The sequence below is a fragment of the Periophthalmus magnuspinnatus genome, chromosome 7 (genome assembly GCF_009829125.3).
Source record: "Periophthalmus magnuspinnatus isolate fPerMag1 chromosome 7, fPerMag1.2.pri, whole genome shotgun sequence".
Classification (NCBI taxonomy): Eukaryota; Metazoa; Chordata; class Actinopteri; order Gobiiformes; family Gobiidae; genus Periophthalmus; species Periophthalmus magnuspinnatus.
In genome coordinates this window covers 18,194,239-18,210,672 of record NC_047132.1, presented here as the reverse complement: position 1 = coordinate 18,210,672, position 16,434 = coordinate 18,194,239, and the positions used below count along the sequence as shown (strand labels likewise).

Genomic DNA, 16,434 nt, shown 5'->3' with positions numbered 1-16,434 from the left:
TAACGACAAAAATGATTCTGTAGTGGAACATCTGATAAGGCTTGCACTGATAAAGACGTAGCACCTGAACCAAAATTGAAGATTTGTTTTGGGGAAAATACTCTGAAAGCTTGTATTTTACTGTGGTAGACTAAATTATCTACTAGAATGTAATACATACTTCTTAAAATATTCCATAAAGATTGCTTCAAAATAAAATTAAGACATACAAATTTTTAACTGCAGTTTGTGGCGTACACAAACACTGTATACTTTTCACTATTTTTTTGTTTTGTTTTGTATCATATTTTGTTCATCGATAGCAGTGACCACTTAAACGATTTTTTTGTTCTCTTTCTCATTTCAAGAAATAGCAGGGCATTTGTTACATGCTGTGTTGACAAATTGAGAAGTCCACAGGCCACAGACCACACTGAAGCAAGTCTGCGCTGAGAGGGGGATTCAGTTTCAGGAATGTGTGGCATCTCCAGCCAACATTTACCCCCCAACTACACTGTCCACCCACAAGCACATATATACAGGTGACGCTTTGCTAAATGTCCACAAGCACGTGAGCAGGTGAAGCTTCTCTAAATGTCCACAAGCACATGTACAGGTGAAGTGTCTTTAAAGTCCACATACATGTACAGATGAAGCTTCTCTAAATGTCCACAAGCACATGTTCAAGTTGAAACGTCTCTAAATGTCCACACATGCATGTACAGGTGCTGTGTGTCTCATTTCGGGTTTTTGATCACATGATGTCTGTCACATGACCCCCCACAGTAAAACTATTGTTTCTGGGGTCAGGGGTCAGACTCCTGCTGTCTCCAGAGGTCAGAGGGCACTTCCTGTGACACTCTTCATTAACTTGAACAGCTCTTCTCCCTGAGGGTCCCATTCTGTGTCCACATGCTCCAGACTGCACCCTTATGTTGAAGAATGTTAATGTGGTGGAAATAAAAGCAATGCGAAGTAAGACATTTTGAAGTTGTATGAACAGCAAAGTATAGCAGATTAAAAGTACATATTTACTAATGAGCTCAATTATTGCAGTAAATGTGTGGATGTACTGTTCTTGTTTTGATGGTTCATAGATTTGTGGGGAGGTTTGAGCTTAATAAAAAACGTTATTTATATATTGTAATTTTTTTTGTTTCCTTATTAATGTATTTATTATTGGTAAATGTTGCATCAGAGAACATCCTTTCAGATATTTCACAAATCCTCACTCTATCCCCTCTTCCCGAACCCCTCAGTATTAAACATTTCACACTTTTCACTGCAGTGTCCTACTTTCCTCTCTTCTCCCTCTTTTCTCCTTCCCTCTCTCGTTTTTCCTATCTGGCAGATGTTTTGGAAAATTTCACTTCTGTCACATTTTAAACCACATTGGTAAAGATTTTATGTAATGTTGTCCTTCCATGTTCTTCGATCATGAAGACTAGACTTCCTGTTTTAAACGATGTTGATGCTATAAAGATCTACATATATGTCTGAACGGGGACTAAACCAGGACTAAACCGAGACTAAACCGAGACTAAACCGAGACTAAACCGAGACTAAACCGAGACTAAACCAGGACTAAACCAGGACTAAACCAGGACTTGTGTAGTGTTGGTGCGGTTGGTTCCATTTCACAGCGATTTAGAATCTTAACAGGATTAACTCATGAATCTGACTGACCCAGAAAATATGGAGAGAAATTGAGGAGAGAGGAGGGAAACGAGAAGACTTAAAATGAGAAACGAAGGATGAAGGAAGGTAGGAAGGTTATAAAAGGATGAGAAAAACATTGAAGGTAGGAAGAGATTCTAATCAGTAGGAAGGAACATAGCCCCTATAAGCTTCTTGTTTTTGTTAGTAGTTTTTCTCCTCATTTGAACTCTATATAAACAGTGAATCCTTGGTCCTCCTTGGATATAAATACATTGATGTGAAGAATCAGTCATGAAGGTGTCCTTTAGTATTCCAGTTCTAGTGACGCCAAGCACAGATGTATTGGACAAGCTGTTTTGGGGGTCAAAATAAGACCAGTGTGTACTGTCTGCATTTAAATATAAAGTGTTTTATTGCCTGCAAACCAGGAAGTAACGCTGGTGCACACATGGTAACGAGCAGTGGCACGACAGTTAAACTCTGCTCTGGCCTCTGAAAATTGTGAACTGTATTTAACTCATCACCATGAATTATTAGGATGCTATACGAATCCATTGGGAAAGTGAGAATGAACTTTGGACCACTGCAAACTGTTTAAAATGAACTATTCTGTTTTTCCCATTGCTCACCGCACCTTTTAATAATTTATGGCTTTAGACTTTGCTTAGCTCCAATGAATTTTGTGTTAGTTAATAACCGTTATGAGTAAGTCCTGGTGCACCTCTGGGTCTGATCTGTTAACCTTCGTGCAGACCTGGTGTAGACCTGTGAAAGACTGATGACTTCGTATGGGTCCTAGATAAGTCCTCTTAAAGTACTGGTTTTAATATTGGTCTTGGTTTAGTCTAAGTTTAGAAGGTTCTAGGTTTTAGGATATAGTGAAAGTAGGTCAGAGGAACAAAGGAATGGAGACAGAGTTAATGGTGATTAGCCCTGAGCTTGTTAAACTCGTTAGAGCCAGACTTTAATTAGAACAGACACACATGTACCCACACACACACACGTACACACACACACACACATGATGGGGGATGTGTATCTCTGTGGGGACTCTCATTCACTTACACTTAACCCTGTTTTGCAGCAAGACAGTTTCCAGTTTATTTAATAGACAAGCCCATTTTCCATTTTACTGGCCAAGGTCTAGTACTGCCTTGACATCTCTATTGTATTTATGGCAGTGCTTCTTTTAAAGTCATGAGAAATTCTATATGTGCAGTTTAAAGTTTTTATATTGGCCACATGAAATTAAACCATTTTAAGCATATGTACGGTAATAACTGTATGTGTGGATGATTTGTAAACCTGTTCATATTTGCTTTCAGATCCGTGTGGATGGCGTGTCAAATTCCCAGAATGCATTGCTGTACGAGACTGTGAACGTGGTGGAGGGGAAGCCCATTCTGAGGGACATGGTATTCAGCCCGGATCACCGCTTTATATACCTGCTCAGTGACAAACAGGTGACCAGTCCAGAGTTTGAGAAGTATAACTTCTATGAAACCAGATTATAGGCCTTAGTATAATTTTACGTTTATTCTGTCTCCCTCTTCACACATTCTGCATGTCCCGAAGTGTTAATGTCCATCAAAATAATTCCACAGGGTCAGGGTCACAAACAGAGCCTTCATTCATAACTGTCTGCCCCAAAGCACTCTGGGAAACACTCTGCTCAGTCTTCCTCAAAGCACTCAGGGAAGCGTCATCATCTGTCCAGTCTGCTGCAGGGCAATCTGGGAGACTGAGTATATGGTTTCTGACTCAGGGTCAAACCACAAACCGCAGTGAAATTAGATTAATGAGGAAAACAAACAAGGACAAAAGGAGTGACAGAAATTATTTTGGACAAGTGAAATTATGAGACTTTCTGTGGCTTAAATGAAATGGACGTAAAGTAGTTTCGTAAACCTTAGTCAAATTTACTGAATGTCAACAGCACAATAGTTTGGACTGTCAAAGCACATGTAAAAGATCTTAGTTGTTATTTAAACATTTACCCAAATAAAACTTCTTCTAGCCACTCAGAACCAGAACCACTCAACTAAAATGGTTCTGTGCATTTGTCTAATGTGAATACTTTTTTGCCAGTGCAATCCTAAGAGCAGTAATCTCGAGCTTTGCTGTTACTGCTTTAAATGCCCTTTTTCCCCATGAATTTGAGCAAAATTATATATTGTATAACCAGCTCTTGAGGTGAAAATAAGTGTGCTGTCTGCATCTAATTATAAAGCATTTTATTGCCCGCTAATCAGTAAGTGCAGGCTAGTTTTACTTATAAACTGAACAGTGAATTCTTAAAACGCATAAGGTAAATGAGGAATAACTTTGGACCACTGCAATGAGTTTAAAATGAACTAGTTTTGTTTTTCATATTTTTTTAAGACCCTCAAAATCAGGTACTGCACCTTTTTAAATATTGAATGATTTAATAATTGGATAGTTACGCAAGTGTTATCTTTTTACCTATTTACCTGTAGATAACTGATCAGTAAAGCATTTGTATTATAATAATGATAATATTACTGCATATCATCACACTTGTGTAGGTGAACCGTCTACCTGTGGAATCATGTGACCAGTACGACAACTGTTCTGAGTGTCTGGGTTCTGGAGACCCACACTGCGGCTGGTGTGTCCTCTTCAACAAGTCAGTACCTTTTTATATTTGTCCTATTGTAACAAACCAAATGTAAATAACGTTAGCATTCACAGGTATCAGCTGATAACATTTGCGAACTCTGACCCCTCCCTGTCAGTGATCATTCAGAGAGCAGCCTCAGGTCACCTGCCAGTGTTGTCAGATTTAGTTCTGACAAATTGTGCTTAACATCAATAACATGTGGAATTTACACATAAACATTATTTTTTTTTATTCCAATATTGCACCAATGAATGTAAAGCTGTTTTTATGTTTTAAATTAAAATTTAATTGAAAATGGAACCTAGATTTAAAGGGGTCATTTCAAAGAGACAGTTTCAGAAAAATGTCCTCTTGAGGCGCCATTATCCTTTCACCTTCTAAATATAAGTCTCAGGGGGTTTCAGCCATTCAACAAACTGCCCGGCAACAACAGAATGGAGGAGTCTAATTGTTGGAGAGTTTGGTCTGGACTCTGGACTGCATTTAATCGTGTGTATTTTGTGTTATGTTTGGTGCAGATGTTCGAGACGTGAGTCATGTGACAAGTTTGAGGAGCCTCAGCATTTTAACACCCGACTGGACCAATGTGTGGACGTTTCTGTGTCTCCTAGCAACATGTCCGTTACGTCTCTTCCCACTCAGGTAACTGCTCACCTGTCCACACCATGAACAAGTCTGTGATAGTGGGGATCTTCGGATTTTTTTTCCCCAACTGATGTATGAATATGAATATTTGTTTTGTGGCCAATAACTCACTTTTTAGATTTTAATAGTAATCGCAAAAGGTATTTTTCCGTATACAATACATTTGTTCTGCTTTTTATTTAAGTATTTTATGACCTCTTACATTGCTCATCTATTTCCACTAGAAGGCTGGTGATGCAGTGGTTTAAGGCATTACACATACAACCTGATATATGAGGGATTTTGTTCAATTCCAGTATGTGAAAAAAATACCCCAATATTGAGAATAGCAGTCATTCTCCAGCTCCATGTAATATCATAGATACACAGACAATGCACCTTAGCTCTCTACCCAGGTGCACCATTTTATCTGGCCATAGTATACCATTTATATAATATTTACAGCTGAATGTTTGGTTTAGTTCGGAATTATTCAGCTTCATACTCATAACCTTCTGCAGACCTCCAGTTACCTCATTAATTTTCTCAGCACAAGGTCTTTGTTCCTTATATAATTACATTTTTCTTGCATTTTCAGTTGACTATCCGTGTCCAGAATGTCCCCGCCCTCTCAGGGGGCGTGTCCTGTGTTTTTGATGATATCACTGAAACCCCTGGTGATGTCGCAGCTCGACTCGTGACCTGCATGTCTCCATCTCTCAGGGACCTATCCCAGCAGTACGGTAAGAGAGTCTATGAACAAATGCTAATGATGATTGGCCAAACTTCCATCCATCAACTTTCTTTCACGTTATCCGGAGGCAGCAGTTTGAGCAGGGAGGCCCAGACTTCCCTCTCCACACGCACTTCTTCCAGCTCTTTCGGGAGGATCCCGAGGAGTTCCCAGGCCAGCTGAGAGACATGGTCCTTCCAGCGTGTCCTGGGTCTTCCCCAGGGTCTCCTCCTGTGTGACTGAGCTCCTTTCCCTATCTCTAAGGGAGCACCCAGGCACCCCGCAGAGGAAACAAATTTTGACAGCTTGTATCCGCAATCTTGTTCTTTCGGTCATTACCCAAAGCTCATGACCATAGGTTGAGGGTAAGAATGCAGACTGATGGTAAATCAAGAGCTTTGCCTTTCCACTCAGCTCCTTCTTTGCCACAACAGTCCGATACAGCGACCCCATCACTGCAGATGTTGCACTGATCTGTCTGTCAATCTCACGCTCCATCCCGTGTTGTTCACGAGTGAGGGCCAAACTTGGGGTTTATTATTCTGGGACATCTTCATAGTAAGGTTACTAAGGGTAAGGTTAGTGTTAAAGCTACAAGTTGTTGCTGAATAGCCATAATGTGTCTTTTTGCTTATACACCACAATATTAGATTTTTTTTTCTTTTTGTTACTGTTTGCTCTCATGAAATACCATATTAAATATAGTCTATAATGTCTTTATATAGACTCCTGCCCCCATCTGATGGCAGTGACAGCAGCACATGTACAGTTAGAAAATTACAACTAATTAACAACTGCTGTATTTAGGAGATATTGTGTATACATATTGTAATACCTTTACCTCTGGTGTTTTCAGGAGAGAAGCGAGTGGTGAAGCTCAGCCTGAGATCCACAGAAACTGGACTCAAGTTTATCTCCACAGACTTCATCTACTACAACTGTTCGGTCCTCAACTCGTAAGTACTCTATCAATCCAATACTTGTACTGCAAATAAAGCTCCTATTATGAAGTGACTACATCTGTGGGCTGTTTTTTCTGTCAGGATCTTAAAACTCTTAATTCCTTCACTTAGGGGCACTTTCTGGATTTTTACAGAATAATGCTCTTTGTTTTTCAAGTTTGTAATATATCATCAGGCTGGTTCTGATCATTTCAGCTCTCAAATTGCTAGTACTTGCAAACGTACCTGTTAAGTTCATGCCTGGAGGGATGTCATAAAATTATTGGGTATGATTTATGTTTAAATAAAAGTTTTGTGTGCTTGGCAGATGTACGTCGTGTGTGAGCAGCGAGTTCCCCTGTCACTGGTGTAAATATCGCCACATCTGCACCAATAACCTGCAGGACTGTTCCTTCCAGGAGGGGCGTGTCAGCAGCATGGAGGTAATGAAACGGTTATTCTACCTGAAACACTGCTCATGTCTGAACGACCTGTAAGACTCTTGCACTGGGCTAAGTAAATGTTTTCTTCTGAAAACAGTGATTTGGTTCAGACTCAGGGAGGAGGGTTCTGGTTCAGTTCAAGTGCTGTTTTGATAAATTAGTTCAAATGAGACTTGGGCCTGACTCACTATAATGATTGTAAGCCTCACTTTCTCTCTCTCTTGTATTCCTTTTAATTAGAGTCATTATCTCTAATGACTGTGATCAGCCTCTTCACCAATTAACACTCTATTTAGGCCCTATTTCAACTACAGCCAATCAGAAAATAGAGGGATACTGTAGAATCCAACCAATCTGAGCTCTAAGATTGAATCACAGCCAACCAAATTGCACGATGTCCAGTCAGTCACAGAGCAGATACTGGGTTTTCAGCCAGTCCTGTGTTCACCCAGAAAACAGTAAGCAGTTTTAACATTGGCCAAAATAAAGTTTTATGCCCATAATTATTAGTTAGTGCCACCATATAATCTTTTTTCCATATAATCACTGAATGGTCGGCTCAAGAGAAACGTGAAATGTACTGATTTTTCTTTCCAGCAATATATTACAGATCCATACAAATCCTAAATTAAATGAATCATTCTGTGAAATACTGCTTTAGAATGATTCATTGAAGAGAGTTTTGGAGTGTCCCTGAACGTGTTATGTGGCCTTCACTGACTGTAGTAAACAGCAGTTCTTTGAAATGTGAGATGAGTGACCTTCGTCTGTTTCTATAAAAAACTGTTTATACAGGAAAAACTCAGAAACACTCGGAGGGACCAGGGACAGATGAGACCCAATCAGAATGAAATCTAGTTTAATTTTACAACAAATGATGGTAGAGCTTTTCCTTTGAATATTCTCTAATTTATGGAAATTCACTAGTGAAGTTTACAAGGAATAAAATATTAAATGGTATTTAAAAATTAAGAGAATATGTCATATAGGCAATAACAGAAAAAATTATAAATTGTTATTACCATTTTTTCTCTCTAGGGCTGTCCTCAGATCCTCCCTGCGGGGGACATCTTGGTTGCAGCAGGAATGGTACGTCCGATCACGCTGAAAGCCCGGAACCTGCCCCAGCCTCAGTCTGGACAGAAGAACTACGAGTGTGTGTTCCACATTCAGGGCCGGGTCCAGAGAATCCCTGCTGTTAGATTCAACTCCTCCTGCATCCAGTGCCAGAACACATCGGTGAGTGACTAGTACAGCTCCCACAATGCAACAATTTACAGTTTTCACATGTCATATTTGCATTTTAAGCACTAATTCAATTCCTATCTTAGGGATTCAATAGCTTAGGGATGGGCCGATGTGTTTTTTTTTTTGGAGCTGGTACTGATATCTGATATTTGGCCTGCTGGCGTGGCCGATAACTGATATTTCCCAATATTTAGCTTTTAAGATGCATATGTGCGGCTTGCTATGGAATTTTAAATTGAAGTAAAGATCTCAGATTAGCTTTTCACTTTTCTAAACATAATAACAAAATGTGTCTATCTGGAATATAATAAAAATATGTCTGGGAATGACACATGGGCTCACAATGGGGCAGCACCAAAAACCATCTGTATCAGTAGCAAATATCTATGCATATATGTACAATGCTGTAACCGATATATCACCCATATATCGCCCATCCCCAACATAGCTTCACAACAAAACTCCTACTGTACTAGAGGGCAAGTGAGGTAGGGGTTTAAACTACATTTCCCAAAAGCCACTTTTCATTTTAGGTTTGCAGCTTTCTGACCTTGAGGTAATATTCTTTACAACGTCTGAGTGACATCAGTGAAATGACCCTTCAGATGTTTGACCCTGTGAACCGTGAGTGTGCCATTACCATAGTGCAGAGGTCATGTACTGTCAATCATCTGTGTGACCTCCTCAGGGTCAGGGTCAAAGGTCACAGACAGGGTCGATATCACAGACAGGAATTCGATCAGAGACGGATTAATGTTGCTCCTAGAGAAAGAGATGTTCTGCATTTTAAAGAGCAATACTGAAATCAAGTCTGTGAGGGGGTGGTGGAACGGTTAACATATAAATTACCACAACAGTGTACGCCAGGGGTCTCCAACCTGTAGCTACCAGTAGCTCTCCACCTCTTCCAAATAGCGCACCAAGAGATTTCTGAATTCTATGTATTGTGCTGAATAACAAAAATTTGATGAAATAAATGTCTATTACCATTGTAAATGTATCATTTTGATGCCTAACTTGGTGCACTAATAAATGGATAATGGTTTATATTTCATATATATATATATATATATATATATATATACTCAATTTGTTGTGACCGCTAAAATTGGTAGCACTTTGGCAATTTCATTTTGTACATGTAGCTCACTGAAGGAAAAAGGTTTGAGACCTCTGGTATATGCCAGGGCTTAATTTGAGCCATAACAAGCTGGAACAGCATCATCTGACTGTTTTCTTTGATCCGTTAACTAGGCTGGCGTTAAACCTTTATGTTTAAGGTCTTGAATAATATAAACACAGACGTTTGTGTTTAGATGAATTAAGCACACATTTTCGTGCACTGCAGGCTACATCTCATCTCCTCTGCTCCGCTCTCACAGCACAGAGCTGTCCGACAGCTTGATCCCGCACCACGGTCCCTATTCTATGAGAGTGGTACAGCCCGCTCCTGAGCTTCCCATGCAGAGCGGGAGTTCTGAATCTAAATTACAGGCAGCTCACTTTTTTAATGAGCCAAAGCGACAAAATGGGATGAATTTGTTCACGGTATTCAATACACTTAAATGACAGAGAGGGCATACTAATACAGGTGAAGTCACACACTTGGCTATGGTGTGAAAAGCCTCTTGAATGAGCAGCTTATGTACAACTTTTGTTCCAATGACTGTAGATCAGTGTCAGATTCAGCCGATATAAGGAGCGAATGAGAGCGGATGGAAGGATGTGGGGTCGGAGAACAAGTGTGTGGATGGGCATCTGTCAGACTTGTATCTTTATTACTGTTGTGAATGAACAGATTTTGCACCAATCTAGATTTATTCCAGACTGTAGCAGAATTAGACTGAGCTGATACAGGGTGCAGATGAGGGAAGGTGAGGGCTCCGCTCTGGTGCGAGGAGAACGCTCCTGGGAGGGCATCTGGATGGTGTGATTACAGAGGCCACCGTAATACACTGATACACATATAAAAAAAACACTCTGACAAATAAAATTGCCTTTTATATTCAGATGGTTAAATTGCATATTTTGGCATTTCTGAGTTCTTATACACCTATTGTGTGCATTTCAGTAAAATTTTGACCTTGTATGGACACCAGTCCCAAAGTTCTCACAATGTCTGTTTTACAAATGAAGCACTGGTGTATGCTATAGGCCTGGTACATTTTTACAGTCAATGTAGTAATGCAAACATTTAGTTGCATTACTACATTGAAATTTGCTTAAGACCTGCTCTAGAAGTCTTTTTTTTCATCATAAAGTAAGATTTTTCTTTGTTTTCAGTTGTAGAACTGAACCAAGACACCCTTTATTCTGCCCATTTCCGGTCATACAGCTGCATGTAAACTACTGTAAAATGACTAGGTCCAGACTAACCTAAATCCACACCATGTGTGACCTTAGACCAGACCAGCCTGAACCACAGAGGGAATAGTATGCTGTTAATCAGGTCTTTAACCTGAACTCATATTGTCTGATGGCGTTGAATAAAGTACCGGTAATTCTCTGAAAAACAGGCGATGTTCGCTGTATTTACAATACAGGCACACTGTGAAGTCACTGTTCTTCCAGGTTACACTGGAGTCTGTTATTTTGAGTGAGTGCGTATTTGCGAGATAATGGGGATTTTGATAAATAAAACCAAACTAAACTAACCATTGCCCTAAAGGTACAAACACACTGTTGATAATTGTCCATCTGGGCCATCTGCTTCAGTGTCCAAAGAGCGGTCCATTCACAAGCTATTATACTATTATTGTTGTCTATTGTAAAAATAGAGACTTATTTGCTTGCAGCAATAATCCTCATTGTTTTTTTGTTTTTTTAATTATTTTTTTTATTTAGGATCGGTTTTGTTTAATTAAACTCAAGTAGTTAATGTTGAATACTACAGACTTAAGTCAGAAGCAATGTCTTCAGTTGCATACAGTTCACACACAGCTCTGGAGTTAATTGCGGTCATTATAAAATCTTTATTTTGTTAAGCTGTTTTCTTAATTTTAAAGAAAGTGTTCCTGCGTCTAAGTGGTCCCTGCATATAGGATGGAATTTTGATGAAATAGATAAAGGGATTTTTTTTATTAGAACTCAGTGCTACTATCTGTAATTTTTAACTTTTACAACTTTTATATCAATCAAGTGGCAGTTTATGCATAAATGATCTTAAATATTTACCAAATGGTCTATTTTATCAATCTGAGTAATAATAAGAAAAATCTGGCGTATACACTTTAGGCCAGCAGCAATGTCTGCAGTTGCATAGGGTTCATACACAGCTCTCAGTCACTCACATCATTATGCATCCTACTTTATATCTGCGTGTGAGAATCAGAGAAGACCGGAGAAGTCTTTCCTTTATGAAACAGGATGGGCTTGGTCTATGGTCCATCAGCTCATTCACCTTTCAGACCAAAATCAGAAGATGCCAGACAGAACTGTATGAGATATGATCTAGACCAGTTCCCGTCCTGATCTAATGCGTGTTTGTCGAGTGAGGGTTTCCGGGCACTGCTGACCCCATGGCGACAGGCCCCAGCATCTCCGTGGTAACGCTGGCCTCACCTCCATGGCGACGGGGCCTGGTCTCCACGGCGACGGGTCCAGCTCCAGTCTCAGCTCTGCAGGAAACTCACTCCGGACTCATTAGACCGAACAGACTCGCTGCTTTCACATGAATAAACCTGACTATAGGCCTTCATATTTAAAAAATGCATAAATGTCATAAAATGTATGGACCAGGGTCACTTAAATAAAAAAGAAATAAAATAAAAACATAATTATTTTGGTGTAAATATGTAACCATTTGCTAATATTCATAATTTATTTGTGTTTCAGTATTGGTATGAAGGGGATGAAGTGGGAGACCTCCCTGTGGACTTCTCCATTGTGTGGGACGGAGACTTCTTCATTGACAAACCTGTCTCTATGAAAGGTACATGCTTCTAGATTACCATTATTGATTAAAGGGCCCCCTACATTTGATTTCAGGGGGTACATGGAGAATGGTGACTAAAAAAGATAAACGTATACGTAGGTGTTTTTGTTGCTTTATAACTACAAATAGTTAGACCAGTTAGAATAGTTAGACTTAAATCTAACATGTTTTTGAGTTGGTAAAATATTTATACATTTTAATTCTAGCAATGCAATATATCTTACTATATATGCAATATTCCTGTGTTTTAGCACTGCTGTACAAGTGTGAGGCACAGAGGAGCAGCTGTGGGCAGTGTCTCAGAGCACCCCCTGCCTTTGAGTGTGGGTGGTGCATGGATACCAGGAAATGCCTTCTGAAACAGCATTGTCTTTCCCCTGAGCTGAACTGGATGCACCACGGACGGCACAATCTGCGTTGCAGCCACCCGCGCATCAGCAGGGTAAGAGAAGTGTTGTGACAAATATAAAAAACATACAACTATTGTGGGACTCACATTGAGACATTGCATAAATTCAGATCAGATATTTACACATCTTTGAAATCTGAAATAGACTGGTAAGACTCACTATAAAGTTTACATTTGTTAACATAACTATCAACACTTAAAAAATTAAATAAAAAATACAATTTTAAAACCATGCTTTACATTACATTTTTATGTAATTATGCTTAATTTGTTGTTGTTATTCTCCTATGCCTAGATCTTGTTTGTATGCGCATCCCAGCACATTTTTTCATATTCAATTTCTGAAGAATTCTTGTGAATCACTAAATTGAATTGCTGAAGGAGATGCATGGGAAAAATGTATCTAAAAAAGGTTAACAATGTAAGACTTTGTTAAAACACCCTCAAACAAATATTCTGGTATTCTGGCTTTTGTTTAGCCCCAGTTTATCCCTAGTTCAGTCTGTGTTTAGCTCAGGTTTAGTTCCGGGTTAACCCTATTTTACTTTAACCCTAGTTTAATCATAGTTTAGTTCTGATTTAGCCCTGGTTTAGCTCTGGTTTTGTCCTGGTGTAATCCTAGTTTAGCCCTGGTTTTAGAACAGTTCTGCTTTCTCCTGTTGAATGTTGTTTTGCTTGCGTAGATCGAACCTCTGACCGGACCCAGGGAGGGAGGCACTCGCGTCACCATTGAGGGTGAGAATCTGGGGCTGCAAGTGAAGGAGATCTCCCATGTGCAAGTGGCAGGCGTAAGGTGTACTCCTGTCCCCACACAGTACATCAGTGCTGAGAGGTGAGCTCTCTTTATGTGTGTTGGTATTTACCGCAGGTCTTTTAGCGTCATCAGCTAAAGTTATGCAAAATAGAGTTCCAATTTTACTGCCTTTTTTTAAAAATAAGAAGAGACATATTATATACCTGCTAGCTGATTTTATATACGTCCAACTGCTTGTGTATTTGGTGAAGATATAGACTCCTTTTTTTTATATATTGCATTGAACCCTTTGTAAAGTTGATCTAAACATACCCTTATTGGTCTAGTCATTGAACTTTTGTGGTTATTGCTTAGCACCTGTATTCCCTAGCTCATATAATGTAAAACATATGTTTTTCAGAATCGTGTGCGACATGGCCGAAGCGTTACTCCCCCACTCCCCCGGTGGTCCTGTAGAGCTTTGTATTGGGGTCTGCAGTGCAGAGTATCGGACTCTCTCCACTCAGACATACTCTTTTGTTGTATGTATTCTATCATATTCATCTCTATTTATTTATTCACAAGGTCATAAAGAACAAGCACGTTAATGTGCTTGGAGCACTCCCTGTTCTGTAAGCGCAATCTATTTATCTTTTATTAATTTCTATTCATTCATCGACAAGGATTTATGCTCAAGGACGTAAACAAAATGGCCTCCAATATTAATGCACTTATGCATGTAAAAATAGATCACGCAGTAGATAAGAACATTCCAGGCTTATTTATGCAATACCAATAGGATCCTGTGCATTATGGCATTATTGCTTTGTTCAGTCAGCAGAATTCAGTGTAAAGCAGCTGCTATAGATTTTATTTCATGACTATATAAAATGTTTTTGCTCAGTTCTTTATTTTATACCATGTTACGATAATGTGCTATGCGATGTTTCTCTACAAAAACATGAAGGCTTCCTTTGATTAGTCTAGTTATGTTCAAATAAAAGCAGATGGGAAACCACTGTTACTGAAACAATACTACACTTTTTTTCATTTTTCAATGTCAATTTCAATACACTACTTCCTTCTTGTAGAGCCCAAGCTTCAGCAGAGTGCGCCCTGAGATGGGACCTGTTTCTGGGGGAACACGACTCACGGTGACTGGCCGACACCTGGACGCTGGGAGTGCAGTAACAGTCTACATCCACAAGGAAGAGTGTCTGTTTGTCAAGTAAGACCTGGTTTACACCTGGTTCAGGCCTGTTTTTAGTCATATAGTTGACCTTGTATATGGTTAGTCCATCTCAAGGTTACGAGCTCCAATGCTTTCACTAATCTGTGCTGTTTCATTTCAGACGGACCAATCGTGAGATAATCTGCATAACCCCCGCCTCCCTGCCTGGAACTGGCCCCGCCCCTATCCGTTTGATGATCGACAGGGCTGAGGTCACGAACCCAGATACAAAATACATTTACACTGAGGATCCCACCATCATCAACATCGAGCCTAACTGGACCATTCTCAAGTTCGTATATAGAGAGAAAAAAGGAAGAAATTACCTCTGTAAATTACCTTGTACATTATTTGTGTAAACTGAACAATTATTTTTACTTGTATAGTGGGAGTACAGTGATCACAGTGACTGGGACAAATCTAATGACCATTCAGGAGCCCAAAGTTCGAGCCAAGTACGGAGGAGTAGAGACCAGCAATGTAAGGAATACTAATACTGCCAGTACTACCACTACTGCTACTGCTACTACTACTGCCAGTACTACCACTACTACTACTGCTACTACTACTGCCAGTACTACCACTACTACTACCCCTTCTACCATTACTACTGCTACTACTACCACCACTACTACAATGGTACTCTTACCACCGCTGGCACTACTACTACTACCACTACCACTAGTAGTACTACTACTATTTCTACTATTATTACTACAAGTGCCCAGAGAAATTAAGATAACTTGACCTTTCTCTGTCGCTCCAGTTCTGTACAGTGGTGAATGACAGCACCATGACTTGTCTGGCGCCTGGTCTGGTCTACACTAAACCCAGCCCACCAGAGGGGGCGCTGCGACCGGACGAGTTTGGGTTCATATTTGACCAGGTATGTCTTCTGTAACCTCTTGATGTTATCTTTTTCTGACATAAGAATTGTTTTTAGTTTTTAAAGTTCCCTGTTCTATCATAACAATGTTATCGGTTTTCTCTACAGGTCTCTTCTCTGCTGGTCTTAAACTCTACATCCTTCACCCACTACCCTAATCCGACCTTTGACCCACTCGGTTCTTCTGGGATCTTGGAGGTCAAACCAGGCTCACCCATCATACTTAAGGTAAAAACTAAACTCAATTAATTCCATAAGTTAACCTAAGTTAACAGGAGCAGCAAAACCACAAAAGGCCTGTAAAGTTCGACCCATTCAGTAGTGTATTTACTATGTCATATGTGTTTGGGTGCATTTCTAGGGTAAAAACCTAGTCCCTCCGGCTCCTGGAAACTCTCGTCTGAATTACACGGTTCTGATTGGAGAGTCTCCATGCGTCCTCACTGTGTCTGAAAGCCAGCTGCTGTGTGACTCGCCCGACCTGACAGGAGAGCACAAAGTACAGGTAACAAACTGCTCTAATATCAGCATCCTTCTACCCATACATTCACTTCATTTTGTTTTGGTGGATCACTGACGCCAGCATCAATGTGAAATACAACTCCAGACATATTTAATGAGGGAACAATATTCTAACATGGTTAAAACCTAAAGTCCATTTAGTATAATATGTGTTCTTTAAAGTCAGGACATCTTTCCTGTCCATGTGGCTCTGAAATTGGGGTATTAACTTTATTGGTTCAGATTAGTGTGCTAAATGTCAGATTCAGTAGGGGGCGCTATGGGGGATCACTGTGTAATTGGTCTGAACTGACTCCTCTTCAAATGGGCTCTTGAATAAAATATTAAAACTATTATCGACCTACGTCCTTGGATATTATCATTTATTAATTAGCCTCTGATATTATTGATTTAAAAACACAGTAATGAAAAGGCCGGGAAGCAGATGGGAGTTAAGTAACTGAGGCTAAAT

General features: G+C 39.7%; 1 protein-coding gene across 1 annotated transcript in view; it reads left to right on the top strand.

The window, feature by feature from the left end:
* The window catches only part of plxna3 (plexin A3), a 45,647-nt gene that overhangs the window by 16,638 nt on the left and 12,575 nt on the right, over positions 1-16,434 (top strand). The window contains exons 6-22 of the mRNA XM_033970158.2: positions 2,964-3,101; positions 4,185-4,285; positions 4,798-4,921; positions 5,502-5,646; positions 6,493-6,592; positions 6,906-7,020; positions 8,059-8,259; positions 12,103-12,199; positions 12,454-12,644; positions 13,295-13,443; positions 13,766-13,886; positions 14,436-14,572; positions 14,697-14,867; positions 14,962-15,055; positions 15,342-15,461; positions 15,570-15,689; positions 15,823-15,966. Coding sequence (XP_033826049.2) covers positions 2,964-3,101; positions 4,185-4,285; positions 4,798-4,921; positions 5,502-5,646; positions 6,493-6,592; positions 6,906-7,020; positions 8,059-8,259; positions 12,103-12,199; positions 12,454-12,644; positions 13,295-13,443; positions 13,766-13,886; positions 14,436-14,572; positions 14,697-14,867; positions 14,962-15,055; positions 15,342-15,461; positions 15,570-15,689; positions 15,823-15,966 — 2,268 coding nt within the window. The remainder of the gene's footprint in view (positions 1-2,963; positions 3,102-4,184; positions 4,286-4,797; positions 4,922-5,501; positions 5,647-6,492; positions 6,593-6,905; positions 7,021-8,058; positions 8,260-12,102; positions 12,200-12,453; positions 12,645-13,294; positions 13,444-13,765; positions 13,887-14,435; positions 14,573-14,696; positions 14,868-14,961; positions 15,056-15,341; positions 15,462-15,569; positions 15,690-15,822; positions 15,967-16,434) is intronic.